We start from the raw sequence: 12,500 nt of genomic DNA on the forward strand, positions 1-12,500 counted from the left end.
GCAGCTGCAGCTTGAGAGGGGCCGCGCCGCAGTTCCTCGTAAACCCTAAACCCTAAACCCTAAACCCTAGACCCTTAACTCTAGAAGCATCTGCAACGTGAGAGGAGCTGCGCCTCAGGCCTTCGCAATTCCTAAACCCTAAACCCTAAACCTCAAACCCTAAACCCTAAACCCTAGGAGGAAGCAGGGAGCAGTAAGGAGCAGCAGCAAAACGCAAACCCTCAAAACCCTAAACCCTAAAAGTATTTTAAAATACTTTCCAGATCTTCTCTTGTCCTTGCAGACAGAAGAATTCGTAGATGAGTTTCTTGATGGCTTCTTCCTCTCAAGAATAGGTAAACCCTCCACCGCAAACCCTAAACCCTAAACCCTAAACCCTAAACCCTCAAACCTGAGCTGCTGGTACGCATCATGTAGGGCAAGGTGTTTGCTCTCCCGCCTCACCGTCTAGTGTTTGCGGTTTAAAGTTCAGGGTTTAGAGCTGTGATTCAAGGGTTTAGGGTTTAGGGTTTAGGGTTTAGGGTTTAGGGTTTAGGGTTTAGGGTTTTGAGTGAGGGTCGGCTGCAACTCTAGAAAGGGTTTGTGTTTGAAAAATTACTTTTCTGTATTTCATTTTTTTCAGGAACTGAAATGCTCACCAGCAGCTTCTTAACTCCCAACGGCGTCGTTGATATGGGTAAGTTAGGGTTTAGGGTTTAGGGTTTAGGGTTTAGGGTTTAGGGTTTAGGAACTAGGGTTTAGGGTTTGGGTGAAGGAAGCTTAGGGTTACTTCACATGCGGATGTGGGAAACTGTGCAGCATGTGACCCTTTCCAAGTGACGAAGAAAGCAGCTGAAGGTAGGCGAGATTTTTTTAAGAGTTCAGGGTTTAGGGTTTAGGGTTTAGGGTTTAGGGTTTAGGGTTTAGGGTTTAGAGTTTGCTGTGTTCTCATTTAATTCGCGACTCGACAGAGCAAAACGAGAAATTCTGATCTTCTGCGTTTTGCCTGTCTCTGCACAGCTTTCGCCACTAACTGATTTAGGGTCTAGGGTTTAGGGTTTAGGGTTTAGGGTTTAGGGTTTAGCGTTTAGGGTCCAGGGGCCATTCTAGGGTTTATTGGCCCTTGTGCTTCGGCGCTCAGACACGGAGAAGCTGTGTCACTCTCATTACGGCCGCTGCCCCCAAATCAAGGTGAGCGGGTTTGCTTTTAGGGTTTAGGGTTTAGGGTTTAGGGTTTGGAGTTTAGGGTTTAGGGCCTAGGGTTTGTTTGTTTCATTTGTTTCTTGCTGGCTTATTTTTCCCTGCCTTTTTTCTTAGTCCCTTCTGCTGTTGTTTTCATTTCTTTCCGCCTTTTCTGCGGACTGTTGTTTTGTGTCTAGGGTTTAGGGTTTAGGGTTTAGGGTTTAGGGTTTAGGGTTTAGGGTTTAGGGTTTGCAGTTGTTGCGGAGCTCAGATATGGAACGTGAACGACGCGCATTTTGCCTCTGTCCCGCAGTACCTCTACTACATCTTGTCGGAGCTCTTGAAGGTATGTTTCGAGGGTTTAGGGTTTAGGGTTTAGGGTTTAGGGTTTAGCGTTTAGGGTTTAGGGTTTAGGGTTTAGGGTTTGGCATCCACTGGCTCTTCTGCGCCTCTAGCCTGCTCTGCATATCCGCACGCCTAAATAGGAGAAATAAATAAATAAATGAATAAATAAATAAATAAATAAATAAATAAATAAATAAATAAATAAATAAATAGTAACTAAATAAATAAATAAAAGTATATAAATGAATAAATGAATAATTTTAATTCTTTTGCATTTAAATAAATGCACCAGCTTATCCCCACTCTAAGCAAGAGAGCTATTTGCTGCTGTTACCTGTCTTTATTTTTGAATAAATAAATAATAAATAAATAAATAAATAATAAATAAATAAATAAATAATAAATAAATAAATAAATTAATTAATTAATTAATTAATTATATTTATTTATTTATTTCTTTGTTTTGAAGAATGCCATGAGAGCGACAGTGGACACTTACGTGCACCGCGCTCCCAAGGGCAGCAGCAGCCGCATCAGCAGCAGCAGCAGCAGCAGCAGCAGCAGCAGCAGCAGCAGCAGCAGCAGCAGCAGCAGCAGCAGCAGCAGCCCGTTTCTGCACTCGCAGCGCATATCTCAGGGGGAGCCGCAGTACGAAACAGCAGCAGAAATTGCTGACCCGCAGCTGCCGCCGGTGCAGCTGCTGGTGGCTGGGGATGAACATTCTGTTTCCATCAGAGTAAGCAGCAGCAGCAGCAGCAGCAGCAGCAGCAGCAGTAGCAGCAGCAGCAGCAGCAGCGGCGCAGCAGCAGCAACAGCGGCACCGGTAGTAGTCCTAGGAGCAGAGCGCAGCAGCAGCAGAGATCAGCAGCAGCAGCGGCAGCAGCAGCTCCAAAAGCAGCAGTAGTATTCCTGGCCGCAGTAGAGTAAGCAGCAGTAAGGTAAGCAGCAGCAGCAGCAGCAGCAGCAGCAGTGGCAGTTGCAGCTGCAGCAGCAGCAGCAGCAAGCGAGCTAGCAAGCTAGCGGGCAAGCCTCAGGCTCTTAGCTGGGAGCTGGTGAGTCCGCTGGCTAGCTGGCTAGCTAGCCAGCTAGCTACCCAACTAGCTACCCAGCTAGCTACCCAGCTAGCTACCCAGCTAGCTACCCAGCCAGCTACCTGTCTAGCTATCCAGCCACCGAGCTAGCTAGCTAGCTAGCCAGCCAGCCACATAGCTAGCTAGCTATCGAGACAGCTAGCATTCCATCCATCCATGCATCCAGCTAGCTAGCTACCAGCCAGCCAGCTAGCCATCCATCCAGCCAGCTGGCCAGCTAGCTAGCTAGCTAGCTAGCTAGCCAGCTAGCCATCCACCCAGCCAGCCAGCTAGCTAGCTAGCCAGCCAGCTAGCCACCCACCCCGCCAGCTAGCTAGCTAGCCAGCTAGCCATCCATCCATCCAGCTAGCCAGCTAGGTAGCCAGCTAGCCATCCATCCATCCAGCTAGCCAGCTAGCTAGCCAGCTAGCCATCCATGCATCCAGCTAGCCAGCTAGCTAGCCAGCCAGCTAGCTAGCTAGCTAGCTGTGTGGGGTGGCTGCAGCTGTCGGACATGGGGGGCGGGATAAGCAACGAGGCGCAGCCGCGGATTTGGAGTTACATGTACACCACAGCAACTCCTGTGAAGTACGACCCCCTCACTGGCGCAGTGGTGTCTGCTGCTGCTGGCCCGCAGCAGCAGCAGCAGCAGCAGCAGCAGCAGCAGCAGCAGAAGCGGGAGGCGGCGAGCGGGCCGCGGCGCCCGTCGGCGTGCGTGCCGCTGTCGCGGGCGGCGGCTGCGCAGCAGCAGCAGCAGCAGCAGCAGCAGCAGCAGCTTGGGGGCTGCGTGCAGTCGGTGACGATCGGGTCTTTGGACTTTGCTGCTGCTGCTGCTGCTGCTGCTGCTGCTGCTGCTGCCTTCCGGGCCTCCCCCCTCGCAGGCTTTGGCTGCGGACTTCCCCTCTGCAGACTTTATGCTTCTTATCTTGGAGGATCTCTTTCTCTCTTTTCCATTCCCGGCCACGGCACTGACGCCTACGTGGCCCTCCGCAGAATCGGCGACCAGCAGGTCTGCTGCTGCTGCTGCTGCTGCTGCTGCTGCTGCTGCTGCTGCTGCTGCTGCTGCTGCTGCGGGGGCGGCTGGGTGCGGGGAGGGGCGCGGGCGGGGCTGCTGCTGATGCGGGGCTGCTGCTGCTGCTGCTGCTGCTGCTTCTGCTGCTCTCTTTTGTAATGTTGGTCTTCTTTTGCCTTCTTTCCGCGTCCTGCTGCTGCTGCTGCTGCCCTCTTGCTGCTGCTGCTGCTGCTGCTGCAGGAGCTCATGCCGCCCCCAAGCGGCTGGATCCAACCCCACATAGCCCCTCAAGGTTCCTCCCTGCTGCCCCGAAGTAGAACTGGGGTCCCCTGAGGGGCCCCAGGGGGCCCCTGAGGGGCCCCTACTTCCGGGGCCCCTGAGGTCCCATAGGGGGCCCCCGGGGCCCCCTAGCCCCCTTGGGGGCCCCTAGGGCCCCCTGGGGGCCTCTGAGGGGCCCCTGGAGGTCTCGGGGGGCCACCTAGGGGCCCCAGTCGCGCCCTTTAGAGCCTCTGGGGGCCCCCAAGGGGGCCCCTGGGGGCCCCCAGGGGGGCCCCTGGGGGCCCCCAAGGGGGCCCCTTGGGGCCCCCATGGGGGCCCCCATGGAGACCCCTGGGGGCCCCTGGGGGGCCTCCAAAGGGGCCTCCTGATTGGCCTGTTGTAGTGCCCGCTCATGGGCAATTATTGTTCAGCTCTGTAGCTGTAGCTGCTGCTGCAACTTGCAGGGAGAAGCAGCAGCCGCTGCAGCAACTGCAGCAGCAGCAGCAGCAGCTGCAACGGCAGCAGCAGCATATCCTTGTGCAGCTGCGCTTTTATTGCTGCTGCTGCTTCTGCTGCAGTGCTTTCTCCCTCGCCTTTGCGGCTGCAGCCCTAGCTAGCCATTTGCAGCTAGCTGCGTAGAGTAAGGAAAAAATCTTACTGAACAGACATTCTATAGACTAGACAAGCAGCTGCAGCAGCTGCAGCAGCTGCAGCAGCTGCAGCAGCTGCAGCAGCTGCCGCAGCTGCAGCAGCTGCAGCAGCTGCAGTAGCTGTAGCTGCTGCTGCTGCCGCAACAGAAGCACAGCAGCAGCTGCAGCAGCTGCTACAGCCGCAGCAGGAGCGCAGCAGCTGCAGCAGCTGCAGCAGCTGCAGCAGCTGCATTTGTGTCCGGTTAAAAGTAAACAATTATAATTAGAAAAAGTAAAAGAAAACATATTTCGAAAAGTTGTATAATTCAAAGTTCATTAAAGAGTTCTCAGGAGCTCAACTCTTTCTGCTTTTAGACTTGTGCAGCAAGCAAAGAGCCTACTGGGGGCTAGCCAGCTAGCTGCCCGCAACTTTGTAGCTAGCTAGCTAGCTAGCTAGCTAGCTAGCTGGCTGGCTGGCTCGCTAGCTAGCTGGCTAGCTAGCCACCCACAGCTGGCTAGCCGGCGAAGTTGATGCCTAGCAAGTTCCACATGCAACTATTTGTCTGGGGGGTAGCCTTGCCATCTACGTAGCTAGCTAGATAGACAGCTAGCTAGCTAGCTAGCTAGCTAGCTATCCAGTGGGCTAACTAACTAGCCAGATAGGTAACCAGCTAGCTAACAAGCCAGACAGCAACCTAGACAGCCAGCGAGTAGCCCAATCGACTGGCTAGCTAGCTAGCCATCTAGCCAGCCGGCTAGCTAGCTAGTCGGCTAGCTAGCTAGTCGGCTAGCTAGCTAGCCGCTGCGGGTCTGGCTTTTTTGTCCCTTTTGACCACTTGGGCACTTTCTGCTGCTGCTGCTGCTGCCGCTGCTGCAGGGCTTTAGCTGCTTTGTTTGCTGCGGCTCCGTTTTTTTATTCTCCTTTTATTTCCTTTTCTTTCTTTGCAAATTTATTTTCTTTTTCTCTTTTAGTTTCTTTTTTCTTCTCTCCTTGAACCCTTTTATCATACACATATACACCATTTCCCCGATTTCTTTTGCTGCTGCTGCTGCTGCTGCTGCTGCTGCACTTGTTGTGCTGCAGCCTTTTCGCTGCGCCTGTTGGCGTTGCATATTCTGCTGCAGGTGCTGCTGCAGCTAGTTGTTGCTGCTGCTGCAGCTAGGTGTTGCTGCTGCTGCAGCTAGGTGTTGCTGCTGCTGCAGCTAGCTGTTGTTGCTGCTCATGGCCATGTAGCCTGTTCGCTGCGCTTGCTGGCGCTGCAGTTGCTGCTGCAGCCAGCTGCAGTTGCTGCTGCAGCTAGCTGCAGCAAGCTGCAGCAAGGTGCAGCGAAAGTGATGAGTGCAGCTAGCTGCAGGTGGCTGCAGCTAGCCACAGCTAGCTACAGCTAACCGCAGCTAGCAGCGTCGCCTTTAGCTGCGTCTGAGGCTAAGACGGCGAGGTGATGCTGCTGCTACTTTTGCTTCTGGTTTTGCTTTTGCTGCTGCTGCTACTACTTTTGCTTCTGGTATTACTTTTGCTGCTGCTGCTGCTACTTTTGCTTCGCGTTTTACTTTTGCTGCTGCTGCTGCCACTTTTGCTTCCCGTTTTACTTTTGCTGCTGCTGCTGCTACTTGTGCTTCTGCTTTTACTTTTGCTGCTGCTGCTGCTACTTTCGCTTCTGGTTTACTTTTGCTGCTGCTGCTGCCACTTTTGCTTCTGGTTTTAGTTTTGCTGCTGCTGCTACTTCTTTTGCTGCTGCCGCTGCTGCTGCCTAAGTGCCAGCGCATTCTTAATTTGCTGCAACAAAATCCATTTTGTAGTTTCTGCTGCTGAGGGCCCCGCCCCTGCACTCCCAGCAGCAAGCTCCAAAGAGTCAGTCAAGCCAGCTAAACCGTTTCAGTTCCCTTGGCTAGCTAGCTAGCTAGTTGGATAGCTAGCTAGCTAGCTAGCTAGCTATGCAGCTAGCCAGCTAGTTGGACAGCTAGCTAGCCCTCTAGCTAGCTGGATAGCCAGCTAGCTGGCTAGCTAGCTGTCCAGCTTGCTGGGTAGCTGGCTAGCTGGCTGGCTAGCTGGCTAGCCAGTAGCTAGCTGGCTAGCCAGTAGCTAGCTAGCCGCCGAAGCAGCTAATGAAGTCTAAGAAGGTGCAGGCACAAACGGCTGCGCTCAGATGTACATACACCCGAACGGCTGAGCATGCAGCGCGCAAAGAAGAAAAGAACTTGTTGATGCTAAATAATAAAATTTAATAATGAAATTTAACTGCAAATAAACATTAAAATCACAAATGAATTCCACAAACGAGCACTTAAACCCACAAGCTGCCGCGGCGGGCGCGCACCAGGTGTACGTACACCTGAACAGCAAACCGAGGAAAAGCCAGTCAGCAGAAAAGTCCTTTTTTTTGCATTTTTCCCGTTTTAAGTGCAGCAAAAGGGAAATAGCAGCAAAAGAAACACATTTAAACAAGAAAAGCCTAAGTCTGAAGCCTTGGCAGCATTAAAATGGACTTTTGGGACTTCGAAAATGCGAAAATGAGGCCAAGACGCAGCAGGGCGCTCGGGTGTACGTACACCGCGTCCGGGTGTACGTACACCTCTCAGCCGCGCTTTTCCACTTCAAATCCAAAAAGAAAAAACACAAACACTAATAATAAAAAGAAAAAGCACAAACACAAATAATCCACAACTGCATTTGCTGCGCCTCAGTGAGCTCTTCCGAACTGGCGCCGCCGCCGCTGCTGCTGCCGCTGCTGCTGCCGCTGCTGCAGCTGCTGCTCCTGCTGCTCCTGCTGCTGCAGCTGCAGCTGCTGCTGCAGCTGGTGCTGCAGCTGCTGCTCCTGCGGGACCCTCTGGTAAAGACGCTCCACTTCTGCTGCTGCTCGCTCAAGAAACTTCGGATCTCTTTTTAGTTTCCGGTCCAGCAGCGCCCCCATCGGCAGCAGCCCACTAAACCAGGCTTCCTTCAGCGCCATGTCTAGCTCTGCAGCAGCAGCAGCAGCAGCAGCAGCATAGCAGCAGCAGCAGCAGATGTGCAGCAACAGCAGCAGCAGCAGCGTGTTCACCATCACCGCCACCAACTTCATCCTCACAGCAGCATTAGCACCGCGACCACAAACACCATCATCAGCAGCAGAACCACCACCACCACAAGCAGCAGCAGCAGCAGCAGCAGCAGCAGCAGCAGCAGCAGCAGCCACAGCAGCATGATAGTAATCATCCTCATCAGCAGCAGCACCAGCAGCAGAACCACAACCACCCCAAGCCTCCCCCTCCCCATCCCCACCTCAAAACCCTCCCCATCCCCACCACCCTCATCATCACACCAGCAGCAGCAACAGCAGCAGCAGCAGCAGCAGCAGCAGCAGCAGCAGCAGCAGCAGCGGACCCTGGCTGGCGACGTAGGGCCTGCCGCCCCAGGTGCGGAGGAAGGCGCTGCTGCAGAAGCTGCTCCACTTGATTTGCTGCAGCAGCCCCGCCAGCAGCGTGAGGGCGCAGGGCAGCGCATGCATGTGGGTCCAGACAAGAGCCATGCTGTTGCTGAAGCGCCGCAGCTGCTGCAGCCCCAGCAGCCCAGCAGCAAACTGCAGCAGCCGCGCCCGTTTGCTGCTGCTGCGGTACTCCGCCCCCAGCCAACTCAGCCCGCTAAACAGCAAACGCCCCGAGGGCTCCTCCCGCACTACGGCGCGCGCCAGCGAGTGCATCGGCAGCTGCAGCAGCAGCAGCAGCAGCAGCAGCAGCGCAGCAGCAGCAGCAGCAGCAGCAGCAGCGCAGCAGCAGCAAAGGCAGACGCGCGGCGGTGCAGTTCGATGCCCGTGCGGATACGGGCGCGGGCACGCCTCCTTTTGTAATGGGCAACCACGAAACCCTAAACCCCAAACCCTAAACCCCAAACCCTAAACCCTAAACCCCAAACCCTAAACCCTAAACCCTAAACCCTAAACCCTCGGTGATGGTGTGTTCGTAGTCCTTTTCCATGTAGGCCTTCCCCTTGGCCTGCCGCAAATCGGGGACTGGATCCACATCAACAACTAAGTGCTGAAAGATGGCCCCGTGGCGCTGCAGCTCCTTTATTGCTGCGCGGTCTCCAATCTGAACAAAACAAGAAACGGGCTGCTGCTGCTGCTGCTGCTGCTGCTGCTGCTGCTGTTGCTGCTGCTGCTGCTGCTGCTGGTGCGGCTGCTGGTGGTGCTGGTGGGGCTACTGCTGGTGCTGCTGGTGCTGGTGCTGCTGTCGCTGCTGCTGCTGCTGCTGCTGCTGCTGCTGCGTGCCAGTGGACTGCGTAGTGGCATTTGCGTGGATTTATAGCGGAACTTATTTGAGGGATATTAATTGCATTTGCATGCAAATGAACAAAGAAAGAATAATAAATTAAAAATAATAATTTGGCAAATCTTTAATTTGCTTTTGATGCTTTATTTACTTGCACTTGTGTCTATTCAGGGCGTTCGAGTGTATGGACACCTGATTGTGGTGTGATCACAAACGCAATTTCATGAATTTGAGAGAATTCAAATGGATTTTGGAATTAAATTAAACTTCATTTAATTAAATAAATAAAAACTGATAAAATGCACTTAAAAACGGATCAAAATGCACTTAAAAACGGATTCAAAGAGCCTCGAACTGGCGAAAAACCGCAAAGTGCAGCAAGCTGAGGTGTATGTACACCGCACGCACCAGGGGAGCAGCAAAAGTGATGCAGTAAATAACCACTCTTCCTTTTTGGATTTGTTTTTTCAAATGTTTGGAGACAAACCAAGCAGCAAGTGAGGCGCTGGCCCCCCCCTGCGAGTGGCCCGTGAACACAACCACCAGCGGCCTCTTGCTCCCGCTGCTGCTGCTGCTGCTGCTGCCGCTGCTGCTGCTGCTGCTGCTGCTGCTGCGGCGGCGGCGCTTCAAGAGGGTCTTCATCTCGCTCACGAAGCGCGTCAAAGGCCGCCGCAGCACTTGGTGAAATAAAAAGCTAAAGCCCGAGTGCAGCCGGGCCTTGGGGGAGAAAAAGGGGTCTCGAATGGGGTTTGTCATAGTGTTGAAGGTCCATTGCTGCACGAAAACACGAGCAGCAGCAGCAGCAGCAGCAGCAGCAGCAGCAGCGGGGGCACCGGCTTCGGCTCCAGACGCGAAAAAGCGCCCCGAGCCCAACGCTCCTGCTGCTGCTTCAGAAGCGAAACGCGCGCCCGCGACTGTGGGCCCGCAGCAGCAGCAGCAACGCGAACGGCAGCAGCAGCAGCAGCAGCAGCAGCAACAGCAGCAGCAGCAGCAACAACAGCACTCGCAGAGACAACAGCACCCCCAGAAACCCCAGCACAGCAGCACCCCCAGCACGCTCAGCAGCGGCACCCGCAGCAGCACCCCCAGCAGCAGCACCCCCAGCACCCCCAGCAGCACCCCCAGCAGCAGCAGCAGCAGCAGCAGCAGCAGCAGCAGCAGCAGCAGGCACCTTGGGCTGGGCAGTGCCCTTGAAGGCCCAGACAATGTCGGCCCTGTGGACTGGAATTGCGGAGTCCCCTTTTTGGGGTTTTCGAAAGTCTCTGTCTCGAGCCCCAATGCCCACATCATCTCCGAGGTGCAGCACGAGAGAAGGTGCTGCGGGGCCCTTGACCTTTGCTGCTGCTGCTGCTGCTGCTGCTGCTGCTGCTGCTGCTGCTGGGTCCTCGTCGGCCTCCGCAGCAGCAGCAGCAGCAGCAGCAGGGTTGGGGGATAAGTTCAAGTCCCATCTGAAGACTAAGGGACTTGGGACAACAACTTGATAAGTTGCATCTTTTTCGCAAGTGTCTGCATTGATGGTTGGCAGCAGTTTGTCTTCGACGAGTTGGAACCTGCTGCTGCCTGCTGCTGCTGCTGCTGCTGCTGCTGCTGCTGCTGCTGCGCCCGGCCCTGCTGCAGCGCCCTGCTGCTGCAGCAGCAGCAGCTCCCCTGTCGCCGCGTCCCGCAGCCGCAGCACACGCGGCACCTCCAGGGGGGCCCCCCCTGCAGCAACTCGGGGGGGCCCCCCAAAGCTCTGCAGCAAAACTAAATTCGACTTCGACAAAGCCAGGGCCCCCTCGGGGGTGAGTTGGCCGTCCAGGGAGTGCATGGGGGCTGTACGTACACCGCACACGCATGCACGCTGCTGCTGCTGCTGCTGCTGCTGCTGCTGCTGCTGTTGCAGCAGCAGGCGGCGCAGCGCCGCGAGACGCAGCGAGGCAAAGATAACTCAGGGGAAGTAAAGGCAGATAGTTTAGAGGAAATAAAAACTGAAAAAGGCCAAAAAGGCCACAAAGACAGAAAAACGCGACCCAGCAGCAGCAGCAGCAGCAGCAGCGGCAGCAGCAGCAGCAGCGCAGCAGCAGCAGCGCAGCAGCAGCAGCGCAGCAGCAATCGCAGCACCGCAGCAGCAATAGCAGCACCGGCACCACAGCAGCACCGCGACAGAACCGCAGCAGCAGCCGCTGCAGCACCTTAGCAAGACTCGCAGCAGCTGCGCCCTCGCAGCAGCAGCAGCAGCAGCAGCAGCAGCAGCAGCAGCAGCAGCAGGACTTGCCGAATTCGGAGAAGAGGGCAGTGCCGATGTAAGTGGGGACGAAGTGTTTGAAGAGCAACTGGTCCAAAGGAGTCTCCAAATAGTTTTCCAAAATGTCTCCGAACTTATAAGAAGTGTAGGCGAACTGCCACAGCAGCAGCACGGAGCGGAAGTAGAGTTGTTTGCTGCGGCGGGCCGCGGGCTCCTCTGCTGCTGCTGCTGCTGCTGCGGGGCCTGCTGCTGCTGCTGCTGCTGCTGCGCTGTGCAGCAGCACTTCGCCCCCAGGCAAACCCCCCACGGGAAAGTCCAAAGTCCCTTCAAACTCATTAAACAAATCTGCTGCTGGCCAAGACACTGCTGCTGCTGGCGGCAGCGCCTTCCGCCCCAGCGACGGCAGCATCCGGTAAGGCATGTGCGCCCTGCAGTTGAACACTGCAGCAGCAGCAGCAGCAGCAGCAGCAGCAGCAGCAGCAGCGGGTGTTCGGGCGGGGGAGAGGCAACAGCGGCCAACGCACTCCCAAGGCAAACCCTAAACCCTAAACCCTAAACCCTGCACGCCACAAACACGGCCTTGCGCCAACGCCCGACGCAGCAGCGACGCCCCCCCACACCAACCAGCAGCAGCAGCAGCAGCAGCAGCAGCAGCAGCAGCAGCAGCAGCACTTACGCGAGGAGCCCAAGGAGTAGAGCACCGGCTCCGGCCTTCCTGTGGCTTGCAGCGCCCGCAGCGCAGTGACTGGCAGCAGCAGCTCTGCTGCTGTCTTCACCTCGGGCCACACGCGCCCCTGCATCTCTGCAGCAGCAGCAGCAGCAGCAGCAGGACATCAGCAGCAGCCGAACATCAGCAGCAGCAGAACACCAGCAGCAGCAGAACACCAGCAGCAGCAGGACATCCGCAGCAGCAGGACATGAGCTTCACGGCCCAAGGACGCCGCCATCAGCAGCAGCCGCCGCCGCAGCAACACAGCAGCAGCAGCAGCAGCAGCAGCAGCAGCAGCAGCAGCAGCAGCGGCGCACGGAGCAGCAAATTGGCCACGCTGTTTCTGTTGGCCAGCGGACTGAAGTTGGAAGTGACAATTCTGTGCCACCACTTTTTGGTTTTTTCATAAGAGCCCAAAACGCCTTCGAGGTCTTCTGGGGAGGCGAGGGCGGAGTCGTCGAGTTCCTGCTGCTGCTGCTGCTGCTGCTGCTGCTGCTGCTGCTGCTGCTGCTGCTGCTGCTGCGCTGCTGCTGCGCTGCTGCGCCGCCAAGTCCGCAGCGTCCGCCCGATCTGCCGAATGCTGCGCCTCCAGTCTTGTTTGCTGCTGATGCTGCTGCGGATGCTGCGGATGCTGCTGCGGATGCTGCGCATGCTGCGGAAGGTTTTGCCGCGAAAAGTGCTGCTGCTGCGGAAGCTGCTGCTGCGCGCTGCTGCTTCTGCTGCTGCTGCTGCTGCTTCCGCCGGCGCTTCCTCCGCGGCTCGTGCTGCTGCTGCAGCCGCCACCGCTGCTGCTGCCGCCGCCCTGCTCCAGTCCCCCGCCTGCGCTGCTGCTGCTGCTTCTGCT

General features: G+C 56.0%; 4 protein-coding genes across 4 annotated transcripts in view; 2 read left to right on the plus strand and 2 right to left on the minus strand.

Moving 5' to 3' along the window:
- The window catches only part of ENH_00061580 ([3-methyl-2-oxobutanoate dehydrogenase [lipoamide]] kinase, related), a gene marked incomplete at both ends in the record, with an annotated part of 2,568 nt that extends 158 nt beyond the window's left edge, over positions 1-2,410 (plus strand). The window contains 6 exons of the mRNA XM_013582020.1: positions 284-335; positions 623-676; positions 799-837; positions 1,121-1,170; positions 1,433-1,507; positions 1,976-2,410. Coding sequence (XP_013437474.1) covers positions 284-335; positions 623-676; positions 799-837; positions 1,121-1,170; positions 1,433-1,507; positions 1,976-2,410 — 705 coding nt within the window. The remainder of the gene's footprint in view (positions 1-283; positions 336-622; positions 677-798; positions 838-1,120; positions 1,171-1,432; positions 1,508-1,975) is intronic.
- A 680-nt stretch (positions 2,411-3,090) lies between these two features.
- On the plus strand, positions 3,091-3,921 carry ENH_00061590 (hypothetical protein, conserved; the record flags this gene model as incomplete). Its single annotated transcript, XM_013582021.1, has 2 exons — positions 3,091-3,585; positions 3,829-3,921. 2 exons carry the CDS (start codon positions 3,091-3,093, stop codon positions 3,919-3,921), a joined length of 588 nt encoding a protein of 195 aa, XP_013437475.1.
- Positions 3,922-7,156: 3,235 nt separating this feature from the next.
- Positions 7,157-10,530, minus strand: ENH_00061600 (hypothetical protein; the record flags this gene model as incomplete). The annotated part of the gene is made up of 5 exons (XM_013582022.1): positions 7,157-7,434; positions 7,840-8,130; positions 8,396-8,543; positions 9,132-9,637; positions 9,771-10,530. The coding sequence occupies 5 exons, from the start codon at positions 10,528-10,530 to the stop codon at positions 7,157-7,159; spliced, it is 1,983 nt and encodes a 660-aa protein (XP_013437476.1).
- Positions 10,531-10,674: 144 nt separating this feature from the next.
- The window catches only part of ENH_00061610 (lipase domain-containing protein, putative), a gene marked incomplete at both ends in the record, with an annotated part of 3,477 nt that continues 1,651 nt past the window's right edge, over positions 10,675-12,500 (minus strand). Inside the window, 4 exons of the mRNA XM_013582023.1 lie at positions 10,675-10,690; positions 10,974-11,388; positions 11,624-11,749; positions 11,974-12,500. The exon at positions 11,974-12,500 is cut by the window's right edge and continues 1,651 nt beyond it. Of these exons, the coding sequence (XP_013437477.1) occupies positions 10,675-10,690; positions 10,974-11,388; positions 11,624-11,749; positions 11,974-12,500 (1,084 nt within the window). The remainder of the gene's footprint in view (positions 10,691-10,973; positions 11,389-11,623; positions 11,750-11,973) is intronic.

This window comes from Eimeria necatrix, genomic scaffold (genome assembly GCF_000499385.1).
Source record: "Eimeria necatrix Houghton genomic scaffold, Enh_scaff539, whole genome shotgun sequence".
In the NCBI taxonomy this organism is placed as follows: domain Eukaryota; phylum Apicomplexa; class Conoidasida; order Eucoccidiorida; family Eimeriidae; genus Eimeria; species Eimeria necatrix.